General features: G+C 45.5%; 1 protein-coding gene and 1 pseudogene across 1 annotated transcript; one reads left to right on the top strand and one right to left on the bottom strand.

The window, feature by feature from the left end:
* The first annotated feature begins 4,343 nt into the window (after positions 1–4,343).
* On the top strand, positions 4,344–4,825 carry LOC127772802 (uncharacterized; annotated as a pseudogene).
* A 5,381-nt stretch (positions 4,826–10,206) lies between these two features.
* LOC127774977 (inactive TPR repeat-containing thioredoxin TTL3-like) lies at positions 10,207–15,180 on the bottom strand. The gene is made up of 7 exons (XM_052301273.1): positions 14,275–15,180; positions 13,416–13,611; positions 13,149–13,333; positions 12,635–12,968; positions 12,336–12,540; positions 11,719–11,825; positions 10,207–11,635 (listed from the first exon to the last, which is right to left on the bottom strand). The coding sequence occupies exons 1-7, from the start codon at positions 15,045–15,047 to the stop codon at positions 11,483–11,485; spliced, it is 1,953 nt and encodes a 650-aa protein (XP_052157233.1). The 5' UTR covers positions 15,048–15,180; the 3' UTR covers positions 10,207–11,482.
* Between the last annotated feature and the right edge of the window lie 388 nt (positions 15,181–15,568).

Raw genomic sequence — 15,568 nt, 5'->3', positions numbered from 1 at the left:
AACTTTTTGCAAGCGTCTACGAAGGCACGAAACACGCGAGCGAAGAGGAAGACGAGCCGTCGCGAACGAACAGGGAGCAGTCGCGCGAAGCGCTTCCCAAAAACCTTATTGCCGCCTTCTCCCGGTGCAGGACGCCGAAGGCAGAGGTTCCGGAGACCTGCTCTCCCGATCGCCGGTGCACGCCGGCGAGCGAGATGGAGTAGTCTACGAGCGACGGCGCAGTACAGAGTAGGAGGCAAACCCTAGCTTGATCAGGGCGCCCGCACGATCTCTACTGCGCGTAACCGAACCGGATAAGTCGCGCGTAACTTATCCGGACTCCATGCCGTTTGCACGCACCGGATTTTTCGGAATGTTTCCAAAACAAAAACGAATCCGAATTTGCAGCAAAACAAAACTGCAAAAGGAGGCTGCATCTGCGCAAGGGTGAGGAGCCAATTTTTCGGACCATTCGACGCGTACGTCGTGCACGCGCCGCCGGCCCGGCCCGGCGAGGCGAGCGAGCGCGCGCGTTTCCCCTCTTCTCTCCACCACACATGCTTCAAATGGCTAGGAGGGCATCCTCCCTTTTAAGGAGGTCCCCCTCTCCTAGAATAAGCAAGGTGGTACTAAACTCCACATGCATGCCATCCCATGAGGTGGGCTTTTGTGATTTTCCAAAGAATTAATCTTCGAGTGGGCTAAGGCCCATTCATTAATTCCAACAGTTGATCCATTGCCAAGTCAATAAGACAGTGAAAACACAGATAATGATCGAGGTCGTTCCTCGAATCGAGGAGCACAAGTTGAGATTGCTAGCGCGGTATCTAAATCTCACTATCACTAATATCTGATACTATCATTCAATTCACTCATCAATGACAAAAATGGTAAATACTGAAAAGTCAAAGAAAAAACCCCATACACAAAATTCTAATTGCCTTTCATCCTTGAGCCACTAATCAATCAAACTGGGAAGGCCAATTATTTTGTGGCCTTAGGAGGAATTATTCAACGCATGCTGCCAGTCCACACCTCTTCCATATAAACTAAAAGCCCCATGGCATAAGTGGTAGTAATTCTGATCAATCTTATGACTTGCTGAACTCATCCTAAATTCATGAAAGGCAAATGATAAAAATTACAGAAAAATTTCCAGGATTTGCATTGTGTAGGCAAATGGTACAGAATTATCTAAAGGTCTGGTACACGTAACACATCTCCATTATAAAAAATATACCATAAAACATAGGTGTGACTCTACCCTTCAGGTTGCTGCTCCTCCATTAAGAGCATTGCTAGCTTTGTTTGGATATGCATCTAAGTTGTTTCATACTTTATTGAATTTGAGAAAATGGAATGGATTTAGAACTCGAGCGCATGCATGCTTAGCATATAAATAAATGGATGTGAAGTTTTGGTCAACTAAAAATACCCACAAATTTAAGTCACTTTTCCGATAGCTCATATAGCACCAAGATTCCATAAACAAATTAACCTTATCTTAGCCATTCCCCTTCTCCTCGTGATGTGTCTCCTTACATCCCAATCCGCGTCGGCCCCTGGCTTCGTGGCTTCGCTATGCCAGAAGTCACCAATGACGCCAGTGAGCCTCGTCCAATAGGCATCCTCTCTCTCCTCTTTGTTGTTCTTCTTCTACAACTCCGGCGACATAAAGCCACCTCCAATGGTTTCGCACCACCAGAACCGCCATTGTCGCATAACTGCTCTTGTTTCACCTCCACTGGCTCAACGTCTACCTGTCTTTGTCCTTATTGCTAGGGTTCCACCTCCCCGGCCATCTCTCTAATACCTTCCTCGTCACCCCTTAACCCCTCCCAAACTCCCGAGCACTAGATCTACCATTGTTGTCGTCGCTGTTGAGGCGTAGTAGATATCGAGGCCAGTGGTGCCAGATCGACTGACGCAGAGGTTCCGAGTGCCGGATCTGCCACCGTTGAGGTCTCGAGCGCTGAATTCGCTGCCTCCTAGGTCCTGAGTGCCAGATCCGCCGCCTCTGATGTCCTAAACGCTGGATTCGCGGCCTCTTGAGCTCCCAGCACCTCACCCGCCGTCGCCATCCCCCAAAAGCTCGTCATTGGTGAGCTCCCAACTCTGCACTTGCTGTTGCCGCCGCTAGAAGCTCACTGTCACCGCCTCCACAAGTCCACCGCCACTGCCTCCTCCTCTCATCATTGCCATTCGGAGAGGAATGGAGAGAAAGGCAGAGAGGAGTGGAGAGAAGGGGGAGGACTTAGAGAGAGGATGCGAAGAGGTAGGAGAGAAATTAAAGAAGAGGGAGGCCGGTGCTATATTTTTCACATACGGGTCTCATAAGAGGCCCGTCTATGAAAATAACTCTATTTTCACATGCAGGTCTCTTAAGGAGTCCGCGTGTGAAAAGCAATTGTTGCAAAGCAAATATTCCCTGTTACACCTCTAGAATCATTTAATATACAGATATTCTTTAGATCCGTTTGCAAAAATAAAGCGGGTGTCTGGAAAGATCATTTTTTAAGTAGTGAGGACTCTTATTTGAAGTTTGAACAACAGAGCCAAATGTATCATGAACCAAAAAACGAAGGAAATAACAACGTGCATGTTCCCTCAAAAGAGAAAAAAGAAGAATGAAGTAGTTGAGATGAATTAAATCGATGGAAAAGAGATAAATAGGGCTGCTACCCTACTCCCCTGTCCCAAGACAAAATTCCACTGCAAAAATTTGAAAAGAAAAAGGAAGATAGAGGTAAAATTGTGCACATTAAACTATCCAGCCTCTTCCATTTTATAGGTTGTACACTTCTACTATAGTAGTTGATCTCTCTGTTCTGTTTCCTTTCAGTTGTACTATATATTAGGGACTCAAAATGGACTTTTTTCTTTGAAGATTGCAAAACATCTCCCTGCAAATTTAGCTAGGCCCCTGGATATCTTGCCAATAATCCGGCCCAGTAATAATATTCATTCTAAGAATAAGTTCACCACAGGTCCCTCAACTAAACAGCGAGATTTTTTTAGATCCCTTAACCACAAAACTAGAAATGTGTACCCCTAAACTCACACAAACCGTGCAATCAAGGTCCCATGGCAGCATATATAGGTGGTTTCGCTAACGTGGCATCCTAGTCAACCAAAACAAATATGGGGTCCACACGTAAGTGAGATGAAAAAAATATGTGGCCCACATAGCTTATTCTTCTCTCTTTTTTTCCCTTTTCTTTTGTCTCTTCTCTTCAGTTCTCTTCTCCTCTCCAATCTTCTCGTCGTCACCCGCTCCGCTCTGCCGGCCGCGTGCTCGCGGGCCTGCTCCGGTTGCACGCCGCTGCTCCGCTCCGCCAGCCGCTCGCTCGTCGCCACTGACACTCCGCTCGCCAGCCGTTGCCGCTCCACTCCGCCGGTCGCACGCTCACTCGCCTGCTCTGACTACTCGCCTCCTGCTCCCTCATCGGCACCCCCATGCCCCCCCCCGGCAGATGAGCTCCCCACCACGCCGGGCTACCGCCTAGTCCACTCCAACTCCACCACCCACTCAGTCCGTCGCGGGCCCGCTACACGGCCTCCATGGCCAGTCGTCGCCTTCCTCGCCGACCTCCGGACTAGTTGGCGGCCGCCCAACGCCCTGGTGCTCTCCGCCGGAACCACCTCATCACTGTCTCATCCCCTCCTCCTTGAGCCGTCTTCATCGACCTCCTACGACCCGTACCGACGCAGGCGGAGGCAGCGCCGCCGCGGATGACATCGACATCGACCTAGGCATCCTCGTGCAAGTGCTCGCCCGCCGTTGCCCCTATTCTGCCACCGGTGGCCCTCTTGGCGCTTGCTCGTCGCCGCCCCTGCTCCGGTTCGCTCTAAGCGGCGGCCGCTGCTCCGCCTGCCTGCTCTAGCCGCTTGAAGCCGCCCGGTGCCGCACCACGCTCTACGCCAAAGAAAAGAGAAGAAAGAAAAGAGAAGAAAAAAGGATACGGACCCACATTTTTATCCATCTCACTTACATGTGAGCCCAGATTGCTAACTAGGATACCACATCAGCGAAACCACCCATATATACTACCATAGAACCTTGATTGCACGATTTGTGTGAGTTTAGGAGTACACATTTATGGTTTTGTGGCTAAGGGACCTTAAAAAAAATCACGTTGTTAAGTTGAGGGACCTCAAGTGAACTTATTCCTCATTCTAATAAGAAAAGAAAAAAAAACTGCTCATAATCCTGTTGCACAGGTTGGGCTAGGCCCATCCAGCATGAAACAATGTTGACCGTGTCCGAGGCCCCTTCCAACCCCGAGTCCGACTGCTTCGAGGGTTCGCACGTGTGTATTTAGGTTGTGGGGGGAGCGACACGGCCAGCATCGATTTCTCTGGCGATGGCCACCTCCGAAGCAGGCAAGGGGGCAGAGCAGGCGTGTGCTGCTGCTGCTGCGGCGGCGGCGGCAGCGACAGATGGAGACGACGGCGGCGAGCGTCCACCACGGATGATTCGGATGCCACAGGAGTACGTCGACTGGGTGCTCGCCCAGAAGAGGGAGGCATACTACGAGAGCCCCGAGGACTAGTGGACTACCCTCTCCTGAGGACCAACAACCCCGTCAAGGTGGATGGCCTCTCGGAGGAATGGGTCGAGAAGAACAGGAAGTCCGTGATGAAGACAGCAGCTCTCTTGAAGGAAGCGGATGACAAGTTCGAGGAGTTCCAGAAACAGGTCCGCAAAGAGGTGGAGAAGGGGTATTACGAGGTTGGAATGGACTTCTTTGTCCAAAGAGCTGCGTCCCGGGCATTGTTTGATGAGCAATGGGCCAAGATAGATTTCACTGGCATTGATGTTGAGGAAGATGATGACGATGAGTAGTGATTAGTTTGGAGCTGAATTCCAATTCAGATGGATATATGCTCTGAATTCTAACTGAGATGGATATATTGGGATGATAATTCACTAACGTTGTTTTGTATGTAGGAGTACCTATCTAACAATGAAGCATTTGTCTTTTGAGAATGTGTTTTGAGAGAGAGCGAGACATTTTTTTTTGTTAATGTAATTTCAGGTAGTTGTAGCTGAAGCACTGAACCCATGTCAACCATGAGTTCATGGACAGGTTAGCTCCAGCCTGCTATTAGCAGCAATTTGCAGCTCCGGATATGCCCCCATGTCATCAAACAATAACTACTGATAATTAGAGTTTATCTTCTAGTACTTGGTTATCTATACCGCCCTCGTCCATTGAGGAGGCACTTGTGTCGGATCCTATTCCAGATTAATGAAACTGGAGTTTAATCTAAAAATATAAAAAAGAAAAGAATTACTGATAAAATGGGGTAACAGAAGGCCTACACTAACCTGTTTTAATCCAGTGTTTATAAGTCCAATTGAGCCCACGTCATGTTTGTTGAGTTGTGATCCAAATTTATTTGCACTTAATAAAGGCCAGCTTCTGCCGTATGGATCGTCATCCCTTTTAGGGTTCCACCATATATATACCTCTTGTAAGCCGTCGTGCGGTGATGTAACCTCACCTCAGATATAGTGAAGATATTTTGCTGGCTGGCACCCGTGGTTTTTTCTCTCCTGTTTTGGGAGGGTTTTCCACGTTAAATCTCGTGTCTTCTATGATTGATCTATTGTTCTTTATCGTTTGTTCGCCTATCGTTTCCTAACAAGTGGTATCAGAGCTTGTTCTCAGATTAGGGTTTCGCGATGGTGTCGATGAAGTATGATCTACCGCTGCTAGACTACAAGACGAGATTCTCGCTGTGGCAAGTCAAGATGCGGGCTGTTCTGGCGCAAACTTCGGATCTTGATGAGGTGCTGGAAAGCTTCGGGAAGAAGAAAACGGCTGAGTGGACCGCTGAGGAGAAGCGGAAAGATCGTAAGGCTCTGTCGCTGATCCAACTTTATCTATCTAATGATATTTTGCAAGAAGTATTGCAAGAAAAGACTGCTGCAGAACTTTGGCTCAAACTGGAATCGATCTGCATGTCTAAAGATCTAACCAGTAAGATGCATATCAAGATGAAGTTGTTCTCGCACAAGTTGCAGGAGAGTGGTTCTGTGTTGAACCACATATCGGTCTTTAAGGAGATCGTTGCCGACCTAGTGTCGATGGAGGTACAGTTTGATGATGAAGATTTAGATCTTTTACTGTTATGCTCACTGCCTAGTTCATATGCAAATTTTCGTGACACCATACTTTTAAGCCGTGATAAACTAACCCTAGCGAAAGTTTATGAGGCGCTCCAAAACAGGAAGAAGATGAAAGGTATGGTTCAGTCTGATGCGTCGTCCTCTAAGGGCAAAGCATTGCAGGTCAGAGGCAGATCTGAGCAGAGAACCTACAACGACAGCAATGATCGTGACAAGAGCCAGAGTAGAGGCTGTTCTAAGTCCAGAGGTAAAAAGTTCTGTAAGTATTGCAAAAAGAAAAATCACTTCATTGAAGAATGTTGGAAGCTGCAAAATAAGGAGAAAAGGAAATCTGATGGTAAGGCCTCTGTTGTTACCAGTGCTGAAAACTCTGATTCAGAAGATTGTCTTGTCGTTTTTGCTGGTTGTGTTGCTAGTCATGATGAATGGATACTTGATACTGCATGTTCGTTTCATATCTGCATTAACAGAGATTGGTTTAGTTCTTACAAGTCTATGCAGAATGGAGATGTTGTGTGCATGGGAGATGATAACCCACGTGAGATTGTGGGCATTGGCTCCGTTCAAATCAAGACTCATGATGGCATGACACGCACGCTGAAAGATGTGAGATACATACCAGGGATGGCGAGAAATCTCATCTCTCTCAGCACACTTGATGTAGAGGGATACAAATACTCCGGTTCAGGTGGAGTTGTAAAGGTATCGAAAGGTTCTCTTGTTTACATGATTGGTGATATGAATTCTGCAAACTTATATGTCCTTAGAGGAAGTACATTACATGGTTCTGTTACCGCTGCTGCTATTTCTAAAGATGAACCTAGTAAGACTAACCTGTGGCACATGTGTCTTGGACATATGAGTGAACTTGGTATGGCAGAATTGATGAAGAGGAACCTGCTGGATGGCTGCACTCAGGGTAACATGAAGTTCTGTGAGCACTGTGTTTTTGGTAAGCACAAGAGGGTAAAATTCAATACCTCAGTTCATCGCACCAAAGGTATACTTGATTATGTACATGCTGATTTGTGGGGGCCTTCTCGTAAGCCCTCTCTTGGTGGCGCTCGTTATATGCTTACCATTATTAATGATTACTCTAGAAAAGTGTGGCCTTATTTCCTGAAACATAAAGATGATATATTTGCTGCTTTTAAAGAGTGGAAAGTCATGATAGAAAGGCAAACTGAAAAGGAGGTAAAAGTACTTCACACTGACAATGGTGGTGAATTCTGTTCGGATGCTTTTGATGATTACTGCAGGAAGGAAGGCATCGTTAGGCATCACACCATCCCGTACACTCCACAGCAAAATGGTGTGGCTGAGCGCATGAACAGAACCATCATCTCCAAGGCTCGTTGTATGCTGTCCAACGCTCGCATGAACAAGCGTTTTTGGGCAGAGGCTGCTAACACCGCCTGCTACTTGATCAACAGGTTGCCTTCTATCCCACTTAATAAGAAAACTCCCATTGAGGTATGGTCTGGTATGCCTGCTGATTATTCACAATTGAGAGTTTTTGGATGCACTGCTTATGCTCATGTTGATAATGAAAAATTAGAGCCTAGAGCTATTAAGTGTCTGTTTCTTGGTTATGGTTCGGGAGTAAAAGGATATAAGTTATGGAATCCTGAAACTAATAAGACCTTCATGAGCAGGAGTGTTGTTTTCAATGAATCTATTATGTTTAATGACAGCTTGCCCACAGATGTCATACCAGGTGGTTCAAATGAGGAGCAGCAATATGTTAGCGTGCAGGTGGAGCACGTGGATGATCAGGAAACTGAAATTGTTAGTAATGATGTTAATGATACTGTTCAGCACTCACCTCCTGTTTTGCAGCCACAAGATGAACCTATTGCACATCGCAGAACAAAGAGGAGTTGTGGAGCTCCAGTCCGCCTTATTGAGGAATGTGATATGGTTTATTATGCTTTTAGTTGTGCTGAACAGGTGGAGAATACTCTTGAGCCAGCCACATACACTGAAGCTGTTGTTTCTGGAGACCGTGAGAAGTGGATCTCAGCTATGCAGGAGGAGATGCAGTCTCTTGAGAAGAATGGCACATGGGAGCTTGTGCACTTGCCAAAACAGAAGAAGCCTGTTCGTTGTAAATGGATCTTCAAGAGAAAGGAGGGTTTATCTCCTAGCGAGCCTTCGAGGTTTAAGGCAAGGTTAGTAGCAAAAGGTTTCAGTCAAATTGCTGGTGTTGATTATAATGATGTGTTCTCTCCAGTTGTAAAGCATAGTTCAATTCGCACATTCTTCAGTATTGTTGCTATGCATGATCTTGAGCTTGAGCAGTTAGATGTGAAGACAGCATTTTTACATGGAGAGCTTGAGGAGGAGATATACATGGACCAGCCAGAAGGGTTCATAGTACCTGGTAAGGAGGATTATATTTGCAAGTTGAAAAGATCTTTGTATGGTTTGAAACAGTCTCCTCAACAATGGTATAAAAGGTTTGATTCATTTATGTTGTCACATGGCTTTAAGAGGTCTGAATTTGATAGCTGTGTGTATATTAAATTTGTTAATGGATCACCTATATACTTGCTGTTATATGTTGATGATATGCTGATTGCTGCCAAGAGCAAGGAACAAATCACTACATTGAAGAAACAATTGAGTAGTGAGTTTGATATGAAGGATCTTGGTGCTGCTAAGAAAATTCTAGGTATGGAAATCACTAGAGACAGAAATTCTGGTTTGTTATTTCTTAGTCAGCAAAGCTACATTAAGAAGGTTCTTCAGCGTTTTAACATGCATGATGCAAAGCCTGTTAGCACTCCTATTGCACCTCATTTTAAATTATCAGCTTTACAATGTGCTAGTACTGATGAGGATATAGAATACATGTCTAGAGTTCCATATTCTATTGTTGTTGGTTCTTTGATGTATGCCATGGTATGCTCCCGTCCAGATTTATCTCATGCTATGAATTTGGTTAGTAGATACATGGCTAATCCTGGTAAAGAACACTGGAAAGCTGTTCAGTGGATTTTCAGGTACCTCAGAGGCACAACTAATGCTTGCTTGAAGTTTGGCAGGACTGATAAGGGGCTTGTTTGATATGTGGATTCAGATTTTGCTACAGATTTGGATAAGAGAAGGTCACTCACAGGTTATGTGCTTACCATTGGTAGTTGTGCTGTGAGTTGGAAGGCAACATTGCAGCCTGTTGTTGCCCAGTCTACCACTGAAGCAGAATACATGGCTATTACTGAAGCATGTAAAGAATCAGTTTGGCTGAAAGGATTGTTTGCTGAGCTTTGTGAAGTTGATTCTTGCATTGTGGAGTTGATTCTTGCATTAACTTGTTTTGTGACAGTCAAAGTGCTATATGCCTCACCAAAGATCAGATGTTTCATGAGAGGACAAAGCACATTGATATCAAGTACCATTATGTTCGCGATGTAGTCGCGCAAGGTAAGTTAAAGGTATGCAAGATAAGTACTCATGATAATCCTGCTGATATGATGACAAAGCCTGTTCCTGTTGCTAAGTTTGAGCTTTGCTCAAGCTTAGTTGGTATAGTGGTTTAGCCCAAGAGGCTATTTGGCGCCGAAAGTGTTTTTTGTCTTTGTTGTGTTTAGGGTGAAGGATTGATTCATGCTACAAGAAGGAATTTGTCTCAAGGTGGAGTTTGTTGAGTTGTGATCCAAATTCATTTGCACTTAATAAAGGCCAGCTTCTGCGGGGGCGGAGCCCCCACAAAACGGATCGTCATCCCTTTTAGGGTTCCACCATATATATACCTCTTGTAAGCCGTCGTGCGGTGATGTAACCTCACCCCAAATATAGTGAAGATATTTTGCTGGCTAGCGCCCGTGATTTTTTCTCTCCTGTTTTGGGAGGGTTTTCCACATTAAATCTTGTGTCTTCTGTGATTGATCTGTTGTTCTTTATTGTTTGTTAGCCTATCTTTTCCTAGCAATGTTGCGTTCTAAATGTAAAGGGAAAAGGTATATACACATGCAGATTTCAGGTTGATTGGTCACCTTCAGCAGTTAGGAGGGCCACTACCAGCAGTTCCAGCATAAAGAAGGAAACGTGGTTGGACCTGCCCTTAATGCAAGGTCACATGATTAGCAGTTAGCATCAAGATAAAACAGAGCAAACAAACTCTTTGCTGTAGTTAACATTAAACAGAAAGAACAGCCACTGTGTCGTCAAATCATCTTCCTGTAGAGTTACAGGACTCGACCTCTGTTTCTTGTCAGGCAGAAAACTGTATCTTGAGGTAATTGGACTGTCCCATGTGAAATTCACTAGAGCTAGCCCCTTCGACATCAACCTACCTTGCTTCTGAAAATGCATATAACTTGCCGTTCTTGACATCAATGACTGTCCAAAGGAGCATGAAATCTCTCCAGAAAAGCAGGTTTACCATCCACATTGTAAGCAAACCACATTTTTTTTTAAGATAATGTCTAAGCAAACCAACACGGCACATAAACTTGCATGAAAACTTCATGTTATTTGCACTGAAAAGAAAGAAAACATAGTATGAAAAATCCAAAACCCAGTCGGCTGCCCAGTGAGAGTCCTGGAAAGTTGCATGATAACAACGCATGTACACATCACATTATTTGCCCACTGTGGGGGAAGAAAGCAACAGCTAACAAGCACTCGAATCCAAAACCAGACCACTATCCAGTGATAGCTCCACGGATGGACAGTGACAAGATAACAATGCACGCCGACCTGGACGATAGGACGGGCCAAAATCGTCGGTCTTAACATGACACAGTACCAGCCAGCCAGATGTTGGCGTGTCAGCATCATTGACAGTCCACCCACTCAGCGGCTAAAAACTATATATCTATTATGATAAAACTGATCTGCCAAATCACAAGACAATAAAATGTTGAACCGTAAATGTAAAAAAAGGTGATGATAAAGTTGGTATGCTCTCATTGAGCAAATCAGGCTATGGGCAATATGGTTACATATAGTTTACATACAGATTTGTATAAAAGAACTGCAGCAAAAGCTTACAGACGCAGCTAAAGGTTTGTGGATACACAGAATATAAACCGAGTAACTTAATATACGAGTTTAAGGAAAACAAGAATTTACACCTATTCTATACAAGAACGTAAGACATTGTTTATGTTTTAGAAGAACAGTACAAGCATATACATTATATATAGAAAGAATAAATAAGATACATAAATAACAATGGGGATGGTAAAAATGCACAGAAGAATATGGTTGGCCGAAATGGGGTAAATTTTCACATCACTCACTTATATTCACTCGCCTTCGCAGAGGGCAAACAAATATTGCCTTCTTAGCTGTGGCTATCATGTGTCAATTTTGGGGATATTGAACTTGCAGGTAATATTAAATAATTGAAGTCGTGGTCTAGACCTCGTATTGTCTCAGTGAGGACTCCAGCAGCTGATGGCTGGGGCAGATCATCTCCATCACTCTTGTCCCATCCTTGTAAATTTTGAAGGTTGGAACTGTCTTGACATTTTCTAATTGTGTTACTGTGGGGTTCTCAGTTATATCCACCTATGTCAAAATCAAAGAAGCATGTTGACAGAGATCATAATAAGAAATCAGAAGCACATAATTCATTAGAAGATGCTAGTTACCTTGAGGAAATTAACAGATGGATATCTGGTACACAGTGCATCCACAAATGGGGCGATATCAGAACATTGCTGATTTAAAGGTGCCATGAAATGAACAACGGAAACACCTGCAAAAATGTAATACTCTATTAATTGTTAAAGTTTGCTACAAAATCTAACATACCTGCTGTCCTATGACTTCATTGGTCCATGGTCTGGATTGTGGTTTTGCAGCATGGTGCACATGGAAACAATGAAATGGGAGGATCTTCAATAATACTGTGCCTAATATTATGAACTGGAAAATTCTCTCAAGAAAAAGCCCCTCTGAATATGCATCAAGTCAAGGAGCATAAGCATTTTTATTTGCTAGACTCTTACTGTAAAATGTCTTACTCCCCTAAGGGCTGTAAGTTTCAGTTTTTCCGTTTGTACATAACGCTTCTGTGTTTTACCATATATCTGTAGGGCCTCCCACACAGCTTCCAAACAAGAGAGAGAAAGAGAGATGGCAATTTTGCAAACTGAATGCTTATCTTTATATTATTACAGGACAGTGCTTCTTAAATCAACTAAATATTGTAAGTTTCGATGCCGATGTTATGGAAGAAATATACGATGATGACCAGAGCAAATACCTGGCAAGGTTGTAGCCATCTGGAATTGTTCTGCCCCTACAAGTGCTTCAACCTCTCCTCCAAACTTCATATTGGATACGTCCTCACCTCGTGATGACCTAAGAGCAACAAGGGCATGGAAATGCCCCTCTGCTACCTCAGTGTCACCAGGAAGTTCCCTCCTAAGAACCTCATAATCTTTCACGGAATCTGCCCATTGTTCAATCTAATCACCAAAGAAGCAAATAGTGTGCACAACATAAGTCTTCCAGCATCAATCATCATATGCATAAAAGCATCTTGATTGGGCAAAGTATTACCTTGCCATAGGAAGCTGCACGCCTTAGGAGAGCCTTCCAATAGTTGGGTTGAATCTTAAGGGCTTCATTGCAGTCCTCAATAGACTTCTCCCATTGCCCTAACTTGAACATGCAAGCAGCCCTATTGCAGTAGAGGACTGAATTTGCAGGGTGATGCTTGAGCCCTTCGCCATATGCTAGGAAAGCTTCTGCAAATTTTCCAGAATGAAAAAGTTCATTCCCTAAGGTTCGTGCTTGGGCAACAGTTCTCACATTCTTATGCATGGCCATCACTTCAACGTTTCCAGAATCTATTTTCCTAGCTTTCTCCATTGATGACATAGCACTATCAAACCTGCAAAGAACAATTATTTTTAGAATAAATTCTCTTAATGATTTTTACAATCTAGTTTGTTATGCATTTGTATTTGCCACGGTGACCATAAGTTGAAAATAAAAGTAATGTCCAGACATCATATGATAGATGTAATCTATACTCAAGCAGGAATATGGACTTCTATGTTTGCCAAATTACCTTCCAAAAGCTATGTCAACTTGGGCATGTACATAGTAGAGATATGAGTTGGACTGAAATCCACACAACATCATGTCCTGGGAGCATGAGGATGAACAATCAAGCTTGGATGCTCTAGAGATTGCCAAATCAGCCTCATCAAGTTGATTGATCTGGAGAAGAGCTTCCGCTCTAGAAGCAAAGAGCTGCAGTTGGTACAATATATAAATAACATTCTTCAATCAGAGCATGACTAGGCAATAACAAATAAAACGGAGGATACTTGACCATTGCACAAGAGTCTGCTCCTGCCGCGATTGCAGCGTTGCATTCCCTCAGCGCGCTTTTCCAGTTGCCAATCTTGCGTGCATCAGCGAATCTCCCCAAGTGTTTTTCCACTGCTTCTAATTTGTGCAACTCTACAACGTCCGGCTGCAGGCCACCCATGCCAATTTGCTTCCGAGCATCAGCAGTGCGCCCAAGCCTGAAATATTTAGTAAGACAATATCCAAAAATGCACACGGGTAAGAAGCAAATATCACAAATGTAGGGACTAAAGCAATAGAATGACCATGACATCCTGCCCACCCCCAACACCCACTATCACTGGAAAAACAAAAATAGAGTGATAGGCATCAGCAAATACAAGAGCAACGGGTATGTCACAAGGTTAGCTTTTATAGTCACTACTATAAAAGGTAAATTTCCCTTTCTTCTCATTCTTTGCAATCCGAAACTACATTCCACGAAACATTCAATCATTCCGATGCGAAATGTTCCAAATTAAGCTATAAGAAGCAGAGATCTCCACTCCACGAAATCATGCCACCAAGTACAACCAAATTTCAGCAGCACAATATCCATATTGATCAGTTTTTTTTTTTCGGGGAAGGGGGAAATATATTACTCAGAAGAAATGTCCTCACACACTAAATGTGAGATTAGATTACAATTTCCCTCCCCATATTGATCAGTTAACTTTGATTACCCAATAAAAATATAATATTAAGCGATTCAACTTCGATTAGAACTAATCGATTTAGGCAGTTATGCGTTGGCACAGGAGATAAACTATTTCCACCGACAATGCAACACGAAGAATTGCCAGCACGCAACATGAAAGCAACTTTCACGGTACAGTGATCACCTTATTTGCAGCGACGCGAGGCGCTGGTGCGCGCGGCCGTAGGACGGATCGAGACGGATTGCCTCCTCGCACTCGGCGACGGCCTCGCCGAGGCGGCTGAGCCCGATGAGCGCCGCGGCGCGGTTGGCACGGCACGCGGCGCTGTCGGAGCACAGCGCGAGCGCGCGGTCGTACAGCCGCAGCGCCTCCTCGAAGCACCCGTTCTTGTACTGCTCGTTCCCGGCGCGCCTAACCTCCTCCGCCTCGGCGCTCGCCGCCGCGGACATCCTGACCGCCGACGCGTGGTCCTCGGAGGAGGAGACTGGAGCGGCACATCGCGCGCGGACGACGCTTCCGTGGCCGTAGTTGCCGGTGCCGGAGCCGAGCACGTCGCGGCGGGCGGCACGGGGAGGCGGAACAGGCGGCGTGGTGGGGAGGCGGCCGGAGGGGCAGATGTTCCCCGCGGGGAACGCGCCGGCGGCGAGCGCCGAGGTGGCCGTGCTCGCGCCGCCACCACCACCACCACCCGCGCTCGACGAGCACGACGTGTAGATGAGCGGGCCAAACCCCTCGCCGACGCCGTGGTAGTCACCACCACGCCGCGCGGGCCTCGGCGGCGCGGAGCCGGACGAGCCGGAGGAGGAGGTGGGGGTGGGGAGCCTGGAGTGGACGAGTGGGGAGACGGGGGAGAGGCGGCCCGGCGGGAGCGAGTCGGGCTTGTCGCGGAGCGCGGCGGCGGCGAAGGCGTCGGAGAGGGGGGAGGAGCCCCCCGGCATTGGCGCCCGGTGGGACATTTCGCTGAGCGCCTGGGTGGGGGGAGGGTGTGGGCTAGCGGCGGAGCATGGCGTCGCGCGCGGGGTGGTGGTGGTGGTTGAGGGTGGCGAGGGAGGGACGGGGGGAGGAGGAAGAAGCAAGGAAGGGAAGGAAGGGGGATGGTTGCTAATTGCTATGCTAGATTCGGTGGCGCTACTTGTACTTTGCTAATCCAACTGTTAAAGTGTTAAGCACTTTGACAAGAGTGGCGTCACCGACTCCCACTGGCGTTTACTTTGACAAGAGTGTCACTCCTACTATTTTACTATACTATAACTGAGTGTTTTTCTTTATAGGCTGCAGTGACTTAAGCAACCTCCCTTCTTTTAATACTAACTTTATAAAAAAAATTTAAAAAATGAAATTTTAAAAATAACACATTCATTATTTATTTTCAAAAAATCTGAACATTTTTGCCACGCCAGCCTATCTGCAATGGCAAAACAATATTGAAACGACACCCGTAACAGGCGTGACAGTTTTCTCTTGCCACACCAGCAAG

The sequence above is a fragment of the Oryza glaberrima genome, chromosome 5 (assembly GCF_000147395.1).
Source record: "Oryza glaberrima chromosome 5, OglaRS2, whole genome shotgun sequence".
Lineage (NCBI taxonomy): Eukaryota > Viridiplantae > Streptophyta > Magnoliopsida > Poales > Poaceae > Oryza > Oryza glaberrima.
Note: the sequence above shows the minus strand (reverse complement) of the source record. Positions and strands in the feature narration are given on the sequence as shown.